Below are 19603 nucleotides of genomic sequence, written 5' to 3'. Positions count from 1 at the left end.
TAGAGCCCTACCCCAGACTGACAGAAACTCTGAGGGTGGGGCCCAGAAGCTTTTTTTCATTGCCATCCAGGTGATCTGATGTTCCCCGAAGTCTGAGAACCATCTGTCTAGGATTGTAAACCCATTTCCTCATCTATTAACTGACAATAGGACTGTTGTGGGGATCAAATCAGATAAATATATTGTTATTATTCCTCCTCAAGAACAGCTAGGATATGCTGATATGCCAGATTAAATAGTCAGTGAATCTCCTGCTCCTTTGCCCACCTCCATCACACTCCCTACCTCTCAGTCTCTATAGGACGCTGTGTGGTAAGGAGAGTCAGTGTCCATACAGACATCCAATTGTCAACTGTAAATTGGGGCTGGACTAGGAAACTGGAGATAGACCCCAGGCTATGATCCTGAGATTCCGGACGCATCTGTAACTCTTGCAGAACATAGTAACTGGGTGATGGAGAGACTCAGAGAACCCTGGGCTTGCAGAGGGAAGGAAAGGAACCAGCAGTTGATAACCTCATAAGTGCAGGAGATGGAGAAGACACGTTTATGCATCTCTCTCCACTATCTCACCCCTTGTTCTGGAGTTGCTTGGGCAAAAATGCCATAATTCTGTCTCTATAGCGCCACCTTCTGCCCAAATTGAATCACACAGGCAATAACGCTTTCTGCTTCCATCTTCCTCAAAAGGAAAAATAGCTGGTGGGAAGAATTGTGTAGGTCAGAAGTTCTTAGGAATTCCCTGGTGGTCCAGTGGTTAGGATACAGTGCTTTCACTGCAGGGATCCAGCTTCGACCCTTGGTCAGGGAACTAAGATTCCGCTTGGCCAAAAATAAATACGAAGTTCTTAGCCAGGTACTAAGAGCTTGGAGATTGTATGCAAACCTTTTTTTTTTTTTTTTTTTAAGAAAAAATAAAAAAAAACAGGAATTTTATTCAAGCCCAACTGAGGCTTATAGCCCGGGAAGCAGGTTTTCAGAAAGCTCTGAGAACTGGCCCACCTGTTAGAAGTCTAAGGCATAGTCACACACATTTTAAGACAAAAGATCGTACATCAAAATGACATCTTGGTATTTTACATAAAGGTCACCAAAGATACATAGTCCAGGTAAGCATACACAAAGTGAGCAGCAAGTCATCATGACCCCTTACAGAGCTGAGAAAGAACATTATTATTTTTTTTTTGTTGTAACACAATCATTCTAGTTTTTTAAAAATTAATTATTTATTTTACTTTACCACATTGTATTGGTTTTGCCATACATTGACTTGAATCCGCAATGGGTGTACATGTGTTCCCCATCCTGAACCCCCCTCCCACCTCCCTCCCCATCCCATCCCTCTGGGTCATCCCAGTGCACCAGCCCTGAGCACCCTGTCTCATGCATTGAACCTGGACTGGAGATTCGTTTCACATATGATAATTTACATGTTTCAATGCCATTCTCCCATATCATCCCACTCTCACCCTCTCCCACAGAGTCCAAACGACTGTTCAATACATCTGTGTCTCTCTTCCTGTCTCGCATACAGGGTTATCGTTACCATTTTTCTAAATTCCATATATATGTGTTAGTATACTGTATTGGTGTTTTTCTTTCTGACTTACTTCACTCTGTATAATAGGCTCCGGTTTCATCCACCTCATTAGAACTGGTTCAAATGTATTCTTTTTAATAGCTGAGTAATATTTCATTGTGTATATGTACCACAGCTTTCTTATCCATTCGTCTGCTGATGGGCATCTAGGTTGCTTCCATGTCCTGGCTATTATAAACAGTGCTGCGATGAACATTGGGGTGCACGTGTCTCTTTCAATTCTGGTTTCCTCGGTGTGTATGCCCAGGAGTGGGATTGCTGGGTCATATGGCAGTTCTATTTCCAGTTTTTTAAGGAATCTCCACACTGTTCTCCATAGTGGCTGTACTAGTTTGCATTCCCACCAACAGTGTGAGAGGGTTCCGTTTTCTCCACACCCTCTCCAGCATTTATTGCTTGTAGACTTTTGGATAGCTGCCATTCTGACTGGCATGTAATGGTACCTCATTGTGGTTTTGATTTGTATGCAGACCTTTTAAGGAAGTAGTCATATGCCTGTGCATTGAAGGGGAGGGAGATAGTTTCCACAGTTTAATCTGATTTTCTAGGGTCTGTGACCCAGAAAAGGCTACACCTTTGCTTTGTCAAGTATAAAATGGACTCTTCTAGATTCTTGAATAGCCACACTCCAAGACCTGATCTCACAAAAGCACATTCATCTACTCACACACATACCTGCACACACAAGTACACAGGTTCTGCAAGCATTAAACAGGAGTCTGGATATCTCACGTCCTCCTGCCTGGGATACGTTAGCGAGATTTCACTAGAGCAGTGGTTTCTGAGTCAGCAGCCTGGATTGAGACTGAAGAATGTGCATTCCTGAGATGTTCCCAGTGGCTACTGCTGCCTGGAGACCCAGGCCACACTTAGAACCACTGCTCTGGAGGATCTTCAGCTCCAAATTTTGTGTTTCCAACTGGCTCTTATTTGAGACTCACCTTATCTACCAGACTTGGTTCCAGATGTCTGTGATGGCTCCCAAACTTCAGGGAAAAAGCTTGTGTGTATCAGCTCAGACAACAGTCTCCAAGAAGGAGTCCCCAGACTGCCCTGGGTGTTGTCAGGGGCAGAGGTCTGGGCAGCAGCACACCCTGTACACATCCTGCCAGGCTTGCTTAGAACTTTCCAGGCCCCTGTGCCTGCCCCCTGGCTGGCTGGGATCCAGGTTGAATCTGCAGCAAAGGAGGAGGGTTGCACTGAACTGTCCACATTCCCTGCAATCCTCTTAGTAAGGAACAATGAGAACTGAGAGAATCAGGCTGGGAATCAGGGTAGAAACACAAGCTCACTGCTGCACACCCTGCTCTAAGTGGCTAAGCCGACCCCTCCCCGCAAATAAATAACTGGCATTCTCTTCCTAAAGGATTCTGGACAGTACGCTCCATGCCCCCGCCCCGTGCTTCTGACCATTCTTCCTTCCGTCTGGCTGTAACCTTCCTGCTGTTTAAAGTTCCTTTTCTCTGATGTTTCATCTTTCAGGGACACTCCGTGTGCCAGCTCCTCTCCCCTCTCCCTCACCCACAAACACACAAAAAAACGGTGGGTTTTATCACCCAGCTGCCTGTCTTCTCTTGGGTCCACTGCCTGACTGCCTTGGGGCCCACTCGGGCCGGGGCTCCGTCCAGTAGTTTTCCCCCTGGGGTTGGCAGCCCACCATCTACGCCGCAGACGACGAGGCCAGTGGCCGTTTGCGAGAGCGACGCACAGGCCCGCGGAGAGCGGGAGAGGGGAAGGAGCCGGGACCCGCGCCTCACCGGTTTCCCGGCCCCCAGCCCGCTGCTCCTTGCTCTCGGGCTCCCCCTTGTGGCTGCGAGGCCAAAGCCGGTCCCCTCGCGGACCTCAGAGCGCTCCTCTTGGAATGCGCTCCCTCTCAGGGTCCCCACTCCGCGGGATCTGAGGGTGCCCGAGGGGAGAACAAGGTCGCCTTCCTGGCATACTCTTCACAGGACAAGGAGGGGCCCGAGCCAGGGCTACTGTCAGAGCTGGGAAGCCTCCGGTCTCAGTTTCCACCCCAGCAGAGGTGTCCTGGGAAAGGGGACCCCGTCTTGCTCACACCCCTTTGGGGGAACTGAGCCGTCCACCCCTCTTCCCTGGCCCTTATGGTCACTGGCTTGTGGACAGAAGGGAATATAACAATAGTTATGATGGTGACAACCACATCACTGTACTCGAATATGTCTCCTTTTTTTTTTTTTTTTTTTTTTTTTGGCCTCACGGGGCACCTCCCAGATCTTCGTTCCCTGTCTAGAGATGGAACCCCCCACCGCGTGCAGTGAAGGGACGTCCCCCCAACTTTTTTTTTTTTTAGATTTTAATTACGTGCACTCACAAAACATGCTTTTTGTAACTAGTGAAATTAAAAACACAAAGTTAACTATTTGCTCCTGACCTCTTTATTCCCAACCTCTTGATAACCAAGTAAAGATCCTGCTATATGTGGTCAAATACAAGCATGTTAGATGTTAATGTTGGTATTTGTTAGTCTTTTAAAATGTGTGGAGTATTTCCTCTTTGTGGTAGATTTTAGTTATCCTTTTTGATAGTGACTGTGGTTTGGATTTACTGTGGTATGAATGTACTGTGATGTACTTCCTTTTGGATAGACATTCAGGCTGTTTCCAGGTTTTGCTGTTACAAATAGTACAGCAATATATATCCCTTTTATAGGGATGCCTTTATTGCTGCAGGATAGATTCTCCCAAAATAGAACTGCTGGTTCAAAGTGTATATTTCTTTTTATATAGATATTGACAACTTGGAGCAAAATTGCTTGTCCAGCAAGGCAGTGATACATGAGAGGACCCACTTCCTAGCATCTTATGATCCCTGAATATGTGTTCACCTGTAATTCTGCCTAATAGCTAAGACTAGTTCTGTCTTGCTTCTAGGTGTGTTTCCCTGATGACTAGGGGGAGTTGAGTATCTTTCTCTGTTGAGGTCTCACTTCCTCCTCTGTGAACTCTTCCTGTGTATTGAGTTGTACATTTTGTTTTGTTTATTGTTCACCTTTGTTGATGGTATCTTTGTCATACAGAAATTTCAAATGTTTATATTATCAAAGATTTCTATTTTTTGTTTGTGGCTTCTGGATTTCCTATCTTGCTTAAAGATGTCTCTCTTATCCAGATTTTAGCTAAATTATTCCGTAAGAAGGGAAAGAAGAAAAGTTCTTCTGGTGTTTTGTTTGTTTTAGTTTTATATTTAAATTTTTATATGCCTGGGGTCTGTTTTGTGTTTACTATGGGAGTAGATACCCAGTTATCTTAGAACCATACAATAGATTCTTTTCTCCTGTGAACTCATATGCCACATTTGCTCTCTAATAATCTCCTAAAGTCTGGGCTCTGTCTCTGAACTGTAGCCTTCCCACGTCACTGTTTTCCTCACACCAACACTGACCACTTGACCTCAGTAGCTTTAGAGCTTGTTTTAATATCTGACAAGGCAAGTCCTCCACTCCTAATCTTTTCCGTAACTGCTTCTGGATAGTCTCAGACATTTAAATGATTTTAAGATCATTTTTAAGTTCCAGGAGAAACAATCCATTGGGGAAACTTTGAATTTATATACATATGAAAAGGATTTGAATTTTTATAATAGTAAGTCATACTGTTTTGGAAAACACTATTGCTCTCCATTTGTTCAGGGCTTGTTTTCTGTCCTTTAGTAAGATTTTATTGTTTTCTTGTACTTTTCTTGTTAAATTTATTTCCAGACATTTTATGGGTTTTGACCCTATTGTGAATGAAATATTTCTCTCCACTTCCTCCTCTGTTTATTGCTGGAATAGAAAAGAGAGAGATTGATTTTTTTCCCTTTTTGCATAAATTTTGTTGAACCCTTTTAACATTCTGTGATTCTTTTGGGGAGAAACACAGTCTTTTTAAATTGCAGTATAGTTGATTTACAATATTATGTTAGTTTCAGATGTACAACAAAGTGATTCAGTTTTGTTTTAAGTTTAATTGAGGTATAGCAAACACACACAGAAGAAAAGTCATGACTATAAAACTTAATGAAGGGAACACAAACCAAGAGTGACTGTTTTATTTTATTTTTCGGATAATGAGATAAATTATGAGAATGGGATTAACAGGTACAAGCTACTTAAAATAGCTAAGCAACAAAGATTTACTGTATAACAGGGAACTATATTCAAATCTTATAATAACATATAATGGAAAATAATTTGAGAGTGATTGTTATATATTTATCTTATATATAGCCAAGTTTTCTTATTAATTCTGGGCGGGGTTGTTTTTATTTGTTTTCATTTTAAACTAGCTCTTCTGAAGGTTTTTTAGATATGCAACATCATCTGCAAATAAAGGGAATCATGTCTCTTTTTCCATTGGCATACTTTAATTTTACTTTTTATTAAAACAATTTCAAATTTATAAAAAGTTGCAAAAATAAAAATAGTACAAGGAACATCCATATACCTATTTGTTTTAGCATTTGCTCTGAGTGTATGTGTGTGTGTGTATGTGTTCTTGTTTTTATTTTCTTTAGAGCTTTTGAGGGTAACTTATATCCAAAACTCTAGCGTGTACTTCTGAAGAATAAGGATATACTCTTACATAACCACAGTAGTCATCAACACAAAATTGACACTGATACTTTAATCTACAATCTATATTCCAGTTTATAAGCTGACCTACTAAGTCTTTTATAGCATTTTTCTCCCTCTGGAATAGGATTCAGTCTAGGGCTGGATATCACATTTAACCATCATGCCTGTTTAGCCTTCTTTAATCTGGAATGTTTCCACAGCCTTTCTTCAACATTTCTGAACCTTTCAAAAAACAATCTATGGCTGATTCATGTTGATATTTGGCAGAAAACAGTAAAAATCTGTAAAGCAATTATCCTTCAATTAAAAAATAACTTTAAAAAAAAAGAAAATTAAAAAAACAGAACATTATTTATGTTTAGTAGTATACTTTTCAACTTTTTTTCTGTCTTACTATATAAACTAAAATTTATATTTTATTATATTATGTAACAGTGGTGATATAAGCATCTCTCTCTGTGCATTACTGATTTTATTGGAAATGAAATGGGTTTAGCATTTTACCATTTACAAGGATATTGATGCATACTGATGTCTAGTATGCAAGGAGTTACCTTCCATTCCTGTTTTACATAGAACTACATTAGAAAACAGCTGCTGGATTATATCGAAAGCCTTTTGGCTTCTATTTACATAATCCTGTGCGATTTTTCTTTTAGGTTCACAAACTCCCTATTATTATGAACAATGTTGTGAAATGTTGACTGATTCCCAAAGGTTGATTGATCTAAGCTGGCATAGCTGGAATAAACCCTACTTGGTCATACTTGTTTATTTATTTAATATACTATTTGATTTGACTGACCAATGGTTAATTTATAATTTAAAATTTCTGCATCTATATTTATAAGAAAAATTAGTCTGAAGTTTTTTCGGGGATACTATCTATTAGATTTGGGGTTTGGAAGTTTTTCATTTTACAGTTTTATTTTCTTCTAATCTCTATTTTCTGTCCATCTTATTACTTTGGTTAGTTCCTCCAATAAAGCTGAATGGAATGATGATAGCAGGCAGTGCTGTTTTGCTTCTAGTTTTAAAGAGAATGTTTTATACATTATACTATTTTCTATAGGTTTTCTGAGCCTACTTTTTAAGGTTAAGGAATTCCCCTTTTATTCTGTTTTCAAAGAATAGTTTTGTTCTTTTTGTTTGTTTTTGTTTTCAATCATGGGTAGTTTAACTTTTTCTAAAACTTGTTGAAATAATGTGTTTTTTAATCTTCTAATTCATTAATAAGGTAAACATATTAGTAGATTTTCTAATATTAGACTAACTTTGAATTCCTGGAATAATCCTAGCTTAGTCTTTTTTATCTTTATTTGTGTGAGTGTGCATTTATCTTCACTTTTTGTTTTAAAAATTTTTCTTTGATTCTTTGCTTTGTTTGTAACTTCGTCTTTTTTGGTACATTGCTGGATTTTGTTTGCTAATATCTGCTTAGTATTTTTGCATCTATGTTCATGATTGAGATTGCCTATAATTTTCCCATTAATATCTTATTTTGTATCAAGGTTATCCTTGACTCATAAAATGAATTAAGACTGGAGTTTTTCTTTCAGTCTTTTGAAGAGCTTAAGTAAGTTTCAAATTATTTGTTTCTTGATTGTTAGAACTCACTAATTACCTGGGACTAGTGTTTTCTTCATGGAAATATTTTAAGTTATTTATCTGATATCTTGAAGATTATAGGTGTATCCTGGCTTTCTATTTTGTTTTTAATTGAATTTGATTTGTATTCTTCAAGAAATTTATTCATTTAATAAGATCTGAAATGCTGCATAAAGTTATTCCTGAGTTTAAAATTATTTTTTAACAGTATTAGTACAGCTAATTTTGACTTTTTTTATTGCAACAATTGTTTACTCATGTCTTTTTTCTTAGTGTTGCCAGAGATTTGTCTATTTTATTAAGCTTTCAAAGAACCAGTTTGACTTTGATGATCTTCTCTATTATGTATCTGTTTCTTTTTCAATGATCTCTGCCCTTTTATTATTTCTTCAATTTTATTTGGAATTTTAATGCTGTTCTTTTTTCTAATTTTTCATGTTGCATACATTCAAAACTACCTCTACCTTATCTTTTTTCTAATATAAGCATTTAAAACTTTAAATGTGTCACATATATGCTGAAAAATAGTTTTTCATTTTTGTTTAGTGCTAAATGTTTTCTAATCTGATATTTAGAATGTTTCAAAATTTCCAAACATAGGAAGTTTTTCCTCACTGTCTTTTTGTTATCGGCTTCTACCTTACTTTGCTTATGGTCAGAAAACATTGTACAGCTTGCTATTAGTTGTGGCATGAAGTGCTATCCTTTTTATTATTTTTTGTTTCTCCTGTCATTTTACTTTTGATTTCCTCTAATGTCCAAGGAGTAATTTAAAGGAGTGCTTTAATTTCCCAGAATATTAGAAACACTTCATGGAGGGGTGCAGTCTTTTTATCATTTATTTTTATGGGATTATGATATGACTTATTCCCTGAAGTGAATCAAGGAAGCAAGATGGATGGGCAGCAAGCTGAGGGATGCCGGGCGATGCTATATAATCTCTTCGGTACCTCCCCTGGAAGAAGGAGCATGTAGAGGACTTTGCTCTCCTGGTGCTGACCAGAGCTGAGGCTCAGGGTTAGAGGGGAGGGGCTGCCCTCTCAGCCCAGCTTCTGTGGCTCAGCTCATCGCCTTCTCTAGGACTCGGGTCCTGAAGTACACGCAGACAGCAGAGCTAGGGGACTCCCACCGGCAGCCCCCCACCTGCCCATCGCTGATCCTGGAGGGACAGACTGATCGTTTTTTTTAGTTGAGTTATAATTTATATACTATAAAGTTCGCTCTTTTCAAGTGTATAGTTCAGTGCGTCTTAGTCTATACACAGACTTGTGTAACCGTCAGCACTACTTGATTCCAGAACAGTCTCATCACCTCCGAGAGAACCCCTGCACCTGTAAGTTGCCAGCCCCGATCCTTTCTCCGCCAGCCCCCAGCAATCTCTCATTTTTTGCTTTGTGGATTTGACTGGTCTGGACATTTTGTGTCAGTGGAACCATGTCCTCTGTGGCTTGCTGTGTCTGGGTTCTTTCACCTAGCATGATGTTTTCAAGGTTCATCCATGTTGTAGCCTGTGTCAGTACTTCATCCCTTTTTAAAGCTGACTGCATGGATATCCCACCTTTGTTTATCCAGTTATCAGTTTGTGGACTTTTTGGTTATTTTCACTTTTTGCCTATTGTAAATAATGCTACTGTGAACCTTCATATGCAAGTTTTTATGTGGATATGTGTTCCCATTTCTCTTGGGTGTACACCTGAGGATGGAATTGTTGGGTCATATTGTAACTCTGTGTTTAACCTTTTGAGAAACTACCAGGCTATTTTGTAAAGTGGCCACACAAATTTACCTTCACACCATCAGTGTCTGAGAGTTCCAGTTCCTCCACAACCTTAACACGTGTTATTTTCTGTCTTTATTACAGTCGTGAGCGTGAGTGTTATTATCTGTCTTTATTACAGTCGTGAGTGTGAGTGTTATTATGTGTCTTTATTACAGTCGTGAGTGTGAGTGTTATTATCTGTCTTTATTACAGTCGTGAGTGTGTGTTATTATGTGTCTTTATTACAGTCGTGAGTGTGAAGTGCCATCTCATTGTGTGCTTCCGTTTCTTTAATGACTAATTAGTTTGTGCTATTCACTTAGTTGCTCAGTCATGTCCAACTCTTTGTGACCCCAGGGACTGTAGCCAGCCAGGCTTCTCTGTCCATGGGGAGTATCCAGGCAAGAATACTGGAGTGAGTTACCATGCCCTTCTCAGGGGATCGTCCCACCCCAGGGATCGAACCCAGGTCTTCTGCATTGCAGAAGCTGCTGAAGCAGCTGCTGAAACAGAACCAGCTGAGCTACCAGGGAAGCTCAATGACTAATTAGTTGGGCATATGTATATCTTCTTTGGAGAAATGTTTATTTAGATCCTTTGCCATTTTAAAATAGCATATTCATCTTTTTTTAATTAACAAATTAGTTTTTGGCTGCAGTGGGTCTTCATCGCTGCACACGGGCTCTCTCTAGTTGTGGTGAACAGGAGCTAATTTCTGGTTGCGGTACTCTGGCTTCTCATTGCAGCGGCTTCTTTTGTTGCAGAACACGGGCTCTAGTGCACGGGCTTCAGTAGTTGTGGCTCATGGAGTTAGTTGCCCCACGGCTTGTAGAATCCTCCTGGGCCAAGGATCAAACCTGTGTCCCCTGCATTGGCAGGCAGATTCTTAACCATTGGACCACCAGGGAAGTTCAGTATTTGTCTTTTTATTGTTGAGTTGTAAGATTTCTTTATATATTCCAGAGATCGGCCTGATTCTAACACTAAGAATGAATACCTCACTTGATCTTAACGAAAAGAGAAGTGATCGCCTGATTCTTTTTATTCCTGAAGACTGTGAGGACTACACATGAATTAATCCCAGCCCCATGACTAGGGAAAGATTGTCACTGGTAGATGGGGACATGTGGGAGCCAAGGAGAGCACTTTGCCAGTGTGTTCATCATTAGTCCACAGAGGCAGAAACAATGGTCAGGAGACCTAAGCAGCCATAATAACTACTACATTTTATTGAGCTGTTACAAGGTCCCAGCACCAGATAATGACTTACCATATAGTATATATTCCTTCTCACAGCAGCCCTATGAAATAGGGGTTAGTATTATTCCCACTTTAAAGATGAGGAAAGTAAGGTTCAGAGACATTATGTAACTTCTACAAGGTCACACAGCTTCTAAGTGTCAGAGTTTCAGTTCTAACCCTGGTCTTCCAACTCTAAAGTCAGTGATCCTACCCACCCAAGTATACTGCCTTGCAAACAGAATTCAAACTTTCCACTTAACCAGTCTCTCAAGTTCATTTCCAAGAGTGTCTGGGCACAAGATGGGAGAAAGGAGCTTGAGGCTGGGGAAGGCTGGGGAGGAGACGGGGAGGAGACCTCTGGACTCACTGTCACTCTGGGCTGCTCTCCCCTCCTACCAGTTTGCCCAGTATGCTGAGATTGTCAACTTCACCCTCCCCAACGGGACTCAGAGGAGTGGGCAAGTGCTCGAGGTGTCTGGGACCAAGGCAATTGTGCAGGTAAGTGGCGTCACTAAGATGTTTCTGGTTGAATAAATGAACGAACCCACAAAGTTTCCATGCTCTCATAGACTCCAAAGGCAGAAAATGGTCTGTTTTTCCTGAAAGCACCTTGCCCAGAGCTGGACACAAAGGGAGCCTAGAATGGGAGGCCCCATTCTCCCCAGCAAACCCCTTATTAAAGTAACTAACCTCTTATCCTGTAGGTGTTTGAAGGCACCTCTGGGATCGATGCCCAGAAGACCACCTGCGAATTCACAGGGGACATCCTGCGGACCCCAGTGTCGGAGGACATGCTGGGTGAGGGGTAGGGTTGGGCAGGGTGGAGCGCCCGTCTGTCCGTCCAGTACAGCGCCCCTGACCAAGGGCTTAACAGACCGCACTGCCGTTGCCTCCCTACCTGTCTGCCTCCCCTGGGAGCCCTGGGAGCTCAGAGGTTGTGCCTTCTCTTTGACCCCCAACCCGCGCTCAGGGCCTGACTTACAGCAAGTGTTCAGTACATGAAGACGGCAACTTCAGTAAACTAGAGGACGAGGACATTTGGGGTCAAGCTGGAGTGAACCGCGCATCCCCTAGTTTTCTCCCAAGATCTGCCGTCCGTGGCTCTCTCCTCTCTCCAGCTCTAACACGCCCCACTAGAGTCATTGTCCCGGCCAAGGTCTTGCCTATAAAGGTTTCCGGGAGAGGAGGGCAGGCCCCCAAGGAGACAGTCACTGTAGCCAGCTCCCTGGGGGTCACTGAGGGCTGAGGGCAGGGGGACATGGGGCATTGGGGCAGGAGGGACAGGTGGGAGCTGGTGGTGGGGTGGAGGGTGAGCAGCGGTGAGAGCCCCAGGGCTGGTCCTGAGCATGCTCCAACCCCCCTCACCCACCCCCAGGTCGGGTTTTCAACGGCTCAGGCAAACCCATTGACAAGGGGCCAGTGGTCATGGCCGAGGACTTCCTGGACATCAACGGTAAGTGAGGCTCTGGGCAGCTCTCAGGGCCCAGCTTCCAGCCACCTCTCCCCACCCCAGTCACAGCCTGTGTGACCTCACACTTGGAAGTTCTGCCCCAGATATTGCCCAGGGCCATTGCCCAGGGTTCACCCCCAGGACTGGTCAGACCAACAGGCGGACCCGGTGAGATACGACAGCGGCCAAGGCCTGCCTATCCAGGGCCAGCAGCACTTCACATCCCATTCCTATAAAATGCCATCATCATTGTGCAAATTCCCCACATGCCCAAGACCCTCTGCCACTTCTAACGTGCCTAGATGGCACCATCCAACAGAGCAATGGGCTGTGGTTTTTATTTAAATACACACTAATTCAAATGAAATAAAATTTCATGTCAAAACGCCACTGCACATGCTCAGTAGCTACACGTGGCCAGACCTGCATCCTGAGCAGCGCAGTCGGAGCAGGTTTCCATCATCAAAGAAAATTCTGTCCCGCAGTGCTACCGGGACAGGGCTGGGGGCGGTACTCGGGGAAGGGCCTGAACCCTCCAGCAGGGCCCATGACTGCCGTCTCCCAGGCCAGCCCATCAACCCCCACGACCGCATCTACCCCGAGGAGATGATCGAGACAGGCATCTCGCCCATCGACGTCATGAACAGCATTGCCCGTGGTCAGAAGATCCCCATCTTCTCAGCAGCCGGGCTCCCCCACAATGAGGTGAGGACTGCATGGGGGCCTGCAGGCATGACCAAGGGGAAGGGACAGCGCAGATGCCAGAGCTCGTGGGCCGGCAAGGGCGCCTCCTGTGACCAGCGGGCAGGGGCCAGCGGAGCTGGGGTCACCGGCAGCTCTCATGTGGCAGCTCCGGGCCTCAGGGCTGCACAGGCCCCCTTGGTGCCCGCAGACAGATCTGCAAACCTCCTTCCTGAGTGAGTGGGGCCCCCACTGGTTCACGAGCAAGCCCACGTGTAGCCTCAGTGTGGAAAGTCCTGCTCAGCTGAGAAGACAGCTCTACCCACTGGTCGTCATAGTGGTCTTTACTCGCCTGCACTGAGCAAACCCCACCTCACGCCAGCCCAACTGTGTGAAACTTCTCTGGGCAAGTTTCCTACCCTACCCCCACCACCAAGAGCGAACAGCCCAGTTCTTCCCGGAGCAGCTGGTGTGACAAGGTTTCTAGATGGTCCCCACTGACCACCCACCCCCACTACTCCTGGATGCACCCCAGCTCACCTTCAAAATGCCTGCAGTGATTGGATGGTCTAAGTGACCCTGCCTTCTGCCTACATACATGCTCATCCTAGATCTGGTAACCCCACACCCCACTGGCCCCAGAGACATCCCAGCATGGGGCGAGGGGGACAGGGGATTCTGAAGGATCTAGTTGCCCCAAACTCGAGGTAGGTAGTTGTTCTTTGGACCTGTTTTTCTACCCTGCTCTTCATGACAGGCACCCTGGGCTGGGGCGGCCCCTCCCCTGGGAGCGGCTGGAGGACCCAGGGCAGCCCTTCCATGTGGGACCTTGGGTCCCTCCCACCTAAGGCCTCAGCAGGAGGATGGACAGAACATCGCCCTGCCCACACTCCTCAGGGTGCCCAGAGGCACCAGCTCAGGCTCCAGTTCTGACATCCTTCCTCCTGTCCCCAGATTGCCGCCCAGATCTGCCGCCAGGCTGGGCTGGTGAAGAAGTCCAAGGCCGTGCTGGACTATCATGATGACAACTTTGCCATCGTCTTTGCAGCCATGGGGGTAAGAGAGGTTGGGCAGATGGCAAATTCTGTAGGTGGCGGGCGGGCCCTTGGCCCCTTGGCCCCAGGCATACCCAGTCTAAGGGGGGAGGCGTTATCCTTCTCGTTGAGAACCTGGCCTTTGGCGTGTCTGTTGGGAGAGGCAAGAGTGTGAATGAGGGCTTGGCAGAATCCAAGATGATTCTGGGGCAGCTGGGAGAAGAGGAAATTAGGGGAGAAAAGATGGCTTCAGGATGGGGAACCCAGGGACCCTCAGAGGAACAAGAGGCTTAGCGGGTCAGGTGAGGAGCAGGGTGACAGTGGGCAGCTCAGCCTGACATCTGAACCTCTCTCTGGGGTTCTGATGAGACCCCACTGACTGATAGCTGGTCAGTAATAGGCTTTACTGGAAGAGATGGGAGGGGCCTGGCCCCGCCTCCAGCCCTCCCTGCTGTGTGTCCAGGTGAACATGGAGACAGCCAGGTTCTTCAAGTCGGACTTCGAGCAGAACGGAACCATGGGCAACGTCTGCCTCTTCCTGAACTTGGCCAACGACCCCACGTGAGCACCCACACTACCTGTAGGCAGCAGGCCCTGCACTTCCAAGGCCCGGAGCCCAGGTCTCAGGCTTCGCCAGAGCTGGGAGAACAACCCCTCATTGTGCAGATGGGGAAACTGAGGCTGGGGAAGAGGTGGGGACAGTGCATGAGGAGATAGCAAGAGGCAGACCACCGCCTGCTGGCCGTCTGCAGCCCATCCACCCTCCCTACAACCTGCATCCAGCCACTGCCCCAAGTCACAGCTCCTCATCTTAGACTTGCTTCCACAAGGTCACCACTAAAGAGATGTTTCCCTAAACCCTTTGCTTAGAAAAACTGCTATTTTAAAAGTCGAGAAAATGGGAATTTAAATCTGTAGGTCAGGTGATGGAAAAAAAACCGAAAAACCCAATAAACTGTCCTGGGAGCTGAAGGTACTCCAGAAACTAGGGAGCAGAGCTCAGGAGGCCCAGATGGTATCCTAAAGAAAAGTGCCATGAGCACAGGGCCCGGGGTCTGAGTGCCTGGAGTGGGAGGAACGGCTCCAGAGCGCTTACAGTGGAAGGCGCTGCAAGGCAGGCAAGCGTATGGCCCGCGTGTGTGATCAGGAACAGTGAGGGGAACAGGAAGGAAGGAACCCTGAGGACACAGAGAGTGGGAGCCTTCTGGCTGACCCAGCCCAGGTGCCCTGGGGGAGGCATACTGCTGAGCTCTGACATGCCATCTGCCCTGGGGACAGACCCTCCAGGCCCCGCCTGGCCTTCACCCAGCTCCCTGCCCGTCTGCCCCAGCCTCTGTCCCTGTTCCCGCCTTGAACAGCAGGATGTGGTTGAGGGCCCAGTCTCCCAGGAGCCATGGCCTGGGCCTGGGGGCTAGGGGCTGGGGCTCATCTTCCCCGGTCCCCTATAGCTGTGCACTGTACCAGCTTCCGTGCTCCACGCAGCACGGGGGTAAACGGAGCACAGGCCTGGCCTCCGGGTGCTCTGACCATTGGCCATACCTGCAGGATCGAGCGGATCATCACCCCACGCCTGGCACTGACCACGGCAGAGTTCCTCGCCTACCAGTGTGAGAAGCATGTGCTGGTCATACTGACGGACATGAGTTCCTATGCGGAGGCCTTGCGGGAGGTGAGTTGGCTGGCGAGGGGGGTCGGGCTCAGCACCCCCAGTCATGAGCCCGGAGCTGGCCCACTCAGGCCCACCCCCACCCTCACCCCATTCCTGGTGGTCACTGAGCCCCCCATGCCCCTTCCTTGTATCATCCTTTTACTCCAAGGCCCATGGGTATTGCAGGTCTCAGCTGCCAGAGAGGAGGTTCCCGGGCGCCGAGGCTTCCCTGGGTACATGTACACTGACTTGGCCACCATCTACGAGCGGGCGGGCCGCGTGGAGGGCCGGGGTGGATCCATCACTCAGATCCCCATCCTCACCATGCCCAATGACGGTGAGCCACCTCCCTGCCCACTGCCCCCTGCAGTCCCCTGCCCTCCCATCCCACCCAGACACTGACAGGACCCATGCTTCTTCCGCACCTCCAGCAGGGTAGGCACTGTCCCTTCCTCGCCTCCACCTGTCACCCTCTCCTGTGAGGGAACAGAACCTACATGGCCCTGAGGGGGTGGAGACCTGAGCACCATCTATACTGACATCAAAGCGTCTCCTTGCAGATATCACCCACCCAATCCCAGACTTGACGGGCTTCATCACAGAGGGACAGATCTACGTGGACAGACAGCTTCATAACAGACAGGTACCGTCCCCTCTCTACCCACTTCCAACTCTCTCCACCATCTCCAAAGACAGTGACTAATAACCAGTGTGCACTTCCCACTGCACTTCACCTCTAGTGAATGAGGCGGGGCCGGGCAAGGCTAACCCCAAACAGGAGATAATCCCCAGGAAGACAGTTTGGTCCCCAGACAGAAGACAAGTCTGGGTGGAGTCCAGCCTCCTTGGCTGTGGGATCTTTGGAAAATCATTTCATCTCTCTAATCCTCAGTTTCCACATCTGTAAAATGGGAATGATAATACTTATCACACAGTTGCATTGTGGAGAACAAAATAAATTGGTGGGAATTTCCTGGTGGTCCCGTGGTTAGGACTCCATGCTTCCATTGCTAGGGGACACGGTTTCAATGCTTGGTTACATGTCACCTAGTACACCAAAAAAAAAGCAAAACAACAAAAAAGTATACCGTATGAAAGTATATATAGATCTAGAAAGCATCTAGCGGATCATAGATACAATATAAATGCCAATTCTCTTTTCTTTCCAGTAGTTTGCTTTACTGAACAGAAACAATAGGTAACTGACACAAGCGGGTGGTGAATGATATGCCTGTCCCATTGGAGGTTAAAGGTCACCTCCATGACTGTTTCCTCTTTGTTTGGCAGCTTCTTTCCTTGCAGCTAAGAACTATTAAGTTTCACTCGTTTTCATCTCAGTAATAATTAAAAATTTTGAAATAGCTAGACTTTCATGAACTCCCCCCTCCATTCTAGGCGCACACATCTAGACACCTGTATACCCAAGCCCCAGGATTTGTGGGAGATAAAGGGCGAGGGGTGTGACCAGCCCATCTGCCTGTGGGATGAATAAGGACCAGTCCCGAGAGAACCACAGAGGGAGGGAAGACAAGTAGAGGTGGGAAGGAGGGGAAAGTTCGGACCCTGCCTTCTGCCACTCCCGGTTTCGGCTCCCCCCAGATCTACCCCCCCATCAACGTCCTCCCTTCCCTGTCGCGGCTGATGAAGTCCGCCATTGGGGAGGGAATGACCAGAAAGGACCATGGAGATGTCTCCAACCAGCTGGTAAGGAGTGGGCCCAAGGGCTGGTGGGGAAGCTAGTTTCAGAAGCCGGAGGCTGGAGCCTTAGCTGGATCACGAGCTTTTCTGGCAAACAACCCCTCCCCTTTCGGGGTCCCCGCACGCACAGTCAGATGGGGGAACACGGGACTCCTGCGGTAAGCCTGCCGTGACTGCCGATGCCGATCCCCTCCCCCGCCCTCACCCAGTACGCCTGCTACGCCATCGGGAAGGACGTGCAGGCCATGAAGGCAGTGGTGGGGGAGGAGGCGCTCACGTCCGAGGATCTGCTCTACCTGGAATTCCTGCAGAAGTTTGAGAAGAGCTTCATCAACCAGGGTGAGGCGCGTTGGGGGCATTCAGGCAGCAACCGCCTTACTCCAACACACACACACACACACACACACACACCCTTAACACTCGTGTTCTGTCCTTAGGGCCCTACGAGAAACGCTCGGTTTTCGAGTCTTTGGACCTGGGCTGGAAGCTGCTGCGCATCTTCCCCAAGGAAATGCTGAAGCGCATTCCGCAGAACATCATCGATGAATTCTACTCCCGTGAGGGGGCGCCGCCGGACCCCGAACCCGACACTGCGCTGTAGCCCCGCCCGCAATCTGGCCCCGGAGCAGGGTCCAGGGACCGCCTTCGTCCGTCCCATCCTCGTGGTCCTTAACCAACTCCCTGCCCACCCTCAGCCCGCGGGCTATGAGGAGAGAGGAGGCCGCTCCTACGTTCCAGTCCTCTCCCTGGATTCCCCGAATTGAGAACCAGAAGGTGGTTAAGCCTATATTCTCTGTCTCGTTCTGATAGGAGCATTTGTATTTTAAAAGTAGCCCCCATCCCATAAGAATTTATCTCATGTAAAAACAAGATTGGCAAAACATTGATAATTGTTGGAGCTGAGGGTGATGGATTCGTGAGGTTCATTAAACTATTCTCTCCACCTTGAAAAAACACATTAGTGCCTTAACCAATCACAACATAATTCTTCTTAGGGAAATATTTATCTTCCCTAAAAAGTATCTTGATATGTATCTTAGGAATGTGAGGTCATGGGCCATAGAAAGCACAGTCTCAAGGCCACGAAAGATGTCTGCCTAGGAGACACCAGAAAGGAATTCGGTTTGCTCTGGGGGAGTTTCTGGGGAGATAGCCTGAAGAAAAGCGCCCCCAGTTAAGAAATGGGTGAAGAGCATCCTAAAAACCAGGATACAGATGTTCCTTTGAAAACTGCTCACTCTTTTGTAATACCCTCCCCTCCTGCCTCCTCTGTCCCATCTACAGTGAAGTCATGAATGCTTCCTAAGAGGCAGAGAAGGTTGGGAAGGTCGATCTTCAGCAAAAGGCTGTGCCCCATTTCTGGGTCAGTGTGTTATGGAACCAGGCCAGAATTCTTGGATCAAGAGCTGACACCTGGGACTTCCCTGGCAGCCCAGTCAGTGCTTAGGACTTCAGCTTCCAATGCAGGGGATGCAGGTTCAATCCCTGGTTGGGAAGCTAAGATTCTGCATGCCTTTCAGCCAAAAAAACAAAACAGAAGCAATATCATAACAAATTAAAAAAAAAACTTTAAAAATGATCCATATTTAAAAAAAAAAAAAAAAAGAACTGACACCAAAGGAGGCCCTGAGAATGAAATTGCCATCCCCAAGACAATTTATAGCCATTTTAGGGAAAGCTTTTGGGTGTCCACAGGGCATAGGGTTGTTTTTACTTACTTATAGCTTTATTGAGATATGATTCACATACCATACAATTTACCTATTTACAATTGTACAATTCAACAACTTTTAGTGTATTCAGAGAGTTGAGCAATCATCACAGCAACCAATTTTAGAACACCTCCATCACCTTCATCACCTCAAGTAGAAACCCTATAGCCTGAGTTATCATTTCTCAAACCCCTCTTCTACCCCTTCCCCAATCCAAGGTAATCGTTAATCTTTCTATTTCTGTAGCTTTGCCTATGCTGGTCAACTCATATAAATGGAATCATACAATATGTGGTCTTTTGTGTCTGACTGATTTCTCTTAGCATGATATTTTCAAGGCTCATCCATGTAGTAGTATGCCTCAGTACTTCATTCCTTTTTATTGCTAAGTAATATTCCACAGTATGGATACAACTTTTATCTGTTTATCCGTATATGGACATGTGATTGCTTCCACTTTTTCACAATCATAAATGATGTTGCTATGAACAATCATGTACAAGTTTTTGTGTGGACGTATGTTTTTATAAGTGGGTGTCAGATAGTGACTCTGACACTATCTGTGTCAGAGTGTCACATAAATAGTGTATCCATC

The 19603-nt window shown here is 46.1% G+C and overlaps 1 protein-coding gene across 1 annotated transcript in view; it reads left to right on the top strand.

Annotated features, from left to right (window-relative positions):
• The window catches only part of ATP6V1B1 (ATPase H+ transporting V1 subunit B1), a 28008-nt gene extending 8710 nt beyond the window's left edge, over positions 1-19298 (top strand). Inside the window, exons 3-14 of the mRNA XM_043468239.1 lie at positions 11185-11283; positions 11490-11583; positions 12161-12238; positions 12801-12940; positions 13871-13972; positions 14414-14511; positions 15496-15619; positions 15785-15935; positions 16159-16241; positions 17198-17302; positions 17506-17635; positions 17734-19298. Of these exons, the coding sequence (XP_043324174.1) occupies positions 11185-11283; positions 11490-11583; positions 12161-12238; positions 12801-12940; positions 13871-13972; positions 14414-14511; positions 15496-15619; positions 15785-15935; positions 16159-16241; positions 17198-17302; positions 17506-17635; positions 17734-17897 (1368 nt within the window). The 3' untranslated portion in view covers positions 17898-19298. The remainder of the gene's footprint in view (positions 1-11184; positions 11284-11489; positions 11584-12160; positions 12239-12800; positions 12941-13870; positions 13973-14413; positions 14512-15495; positions 15620-15784; positions 15936-16158; positions 16242-17197; positions 17303-17505; positions 17636-17733) is intronic.
• The last annotated feature ends 305 nt before the right edge of the window (positions 19299-19603 follow it).

The sequence above is a fragment of the Cervus canadensis genome, chromosome 5 (genome assembly GCF_019320065.1).
Source record: "Cervus canadensis isolate Bull #8, Minnesota chromosome 5, ASM1932006v1, whole genome shotgun sequence".
NCBI lineage: Eukaryota > Metazoa > Chordata > Mammalia > Artiodactyla > Cervidae > Cervus > Cervus canadensis.
The sequence above is the reverse complement of the archived record's forward strand: the minus strand, read 5'-3'. Positions and strand labels throughout refer to the sequence as shown.